General features: G+C 31.0%; 1 protein-coding gene across 1 annotated transcript in view; it reads left to right on the top strand.

The window, feature by feature from the left end:
• The window catches only part of LOC119594028 (thiopurine S-methyltransferase-like), a 5910-nt gene extending 5684 nt beyond the window's left edge, over positions 1-226 (top strand). Inside the window, exon 7 of the mRNA XM_037943056.1 lies at positions 113-226. Within this exon, the coding sequence (XP_037798984.1) occupies positions 113-213 (101 nt within the window). The 3' untranslated portion in view covers positions 214-226. The remainder of the gene's footprint in view (positions 1-112) is intronic.

Here is a 226-nt window from a genome sequence, read left to right as displayed (position 1 = left end):
AAAAATCTTAAAATCACTCAAGGTCTCAATTAATCAATATTAATATATTTGGCTTATTACTTATGTGTTAATTGATTTGTCAAATTATTATTTTCCTTCTTTCTCTTTCCAGATTGGGACAAAAAGATGAAGTTTCTGGAGACGAAGGACATATCTGATGAATGGAATGTGAAGAGCTTCTTCAACACCTTCATCATGTTCCTTCCCAAATAAACGTTGTTTCACA

Source organism: Penaeus monodon, chromosome 33, assembly GCF_015228065.2.
Source record: "Penaeus monodon isolate SGIC_2016 chromosome 33, NSTDA_Pmon_1, whole genome shotgun sequence".
Taxonomy (NCBI): domain Eukaryota; kingdom Metazoa; phylum Arthropoda; class Malacostraca; order Decapoda; family Penaeidae; genus Penaeus; species Penaeus monodon.
The sequence above is the reverse complement of the archived record's forward strand: the minus strand, read 5'-3'. Positions and strand labels throughout refer to the sequence as shown.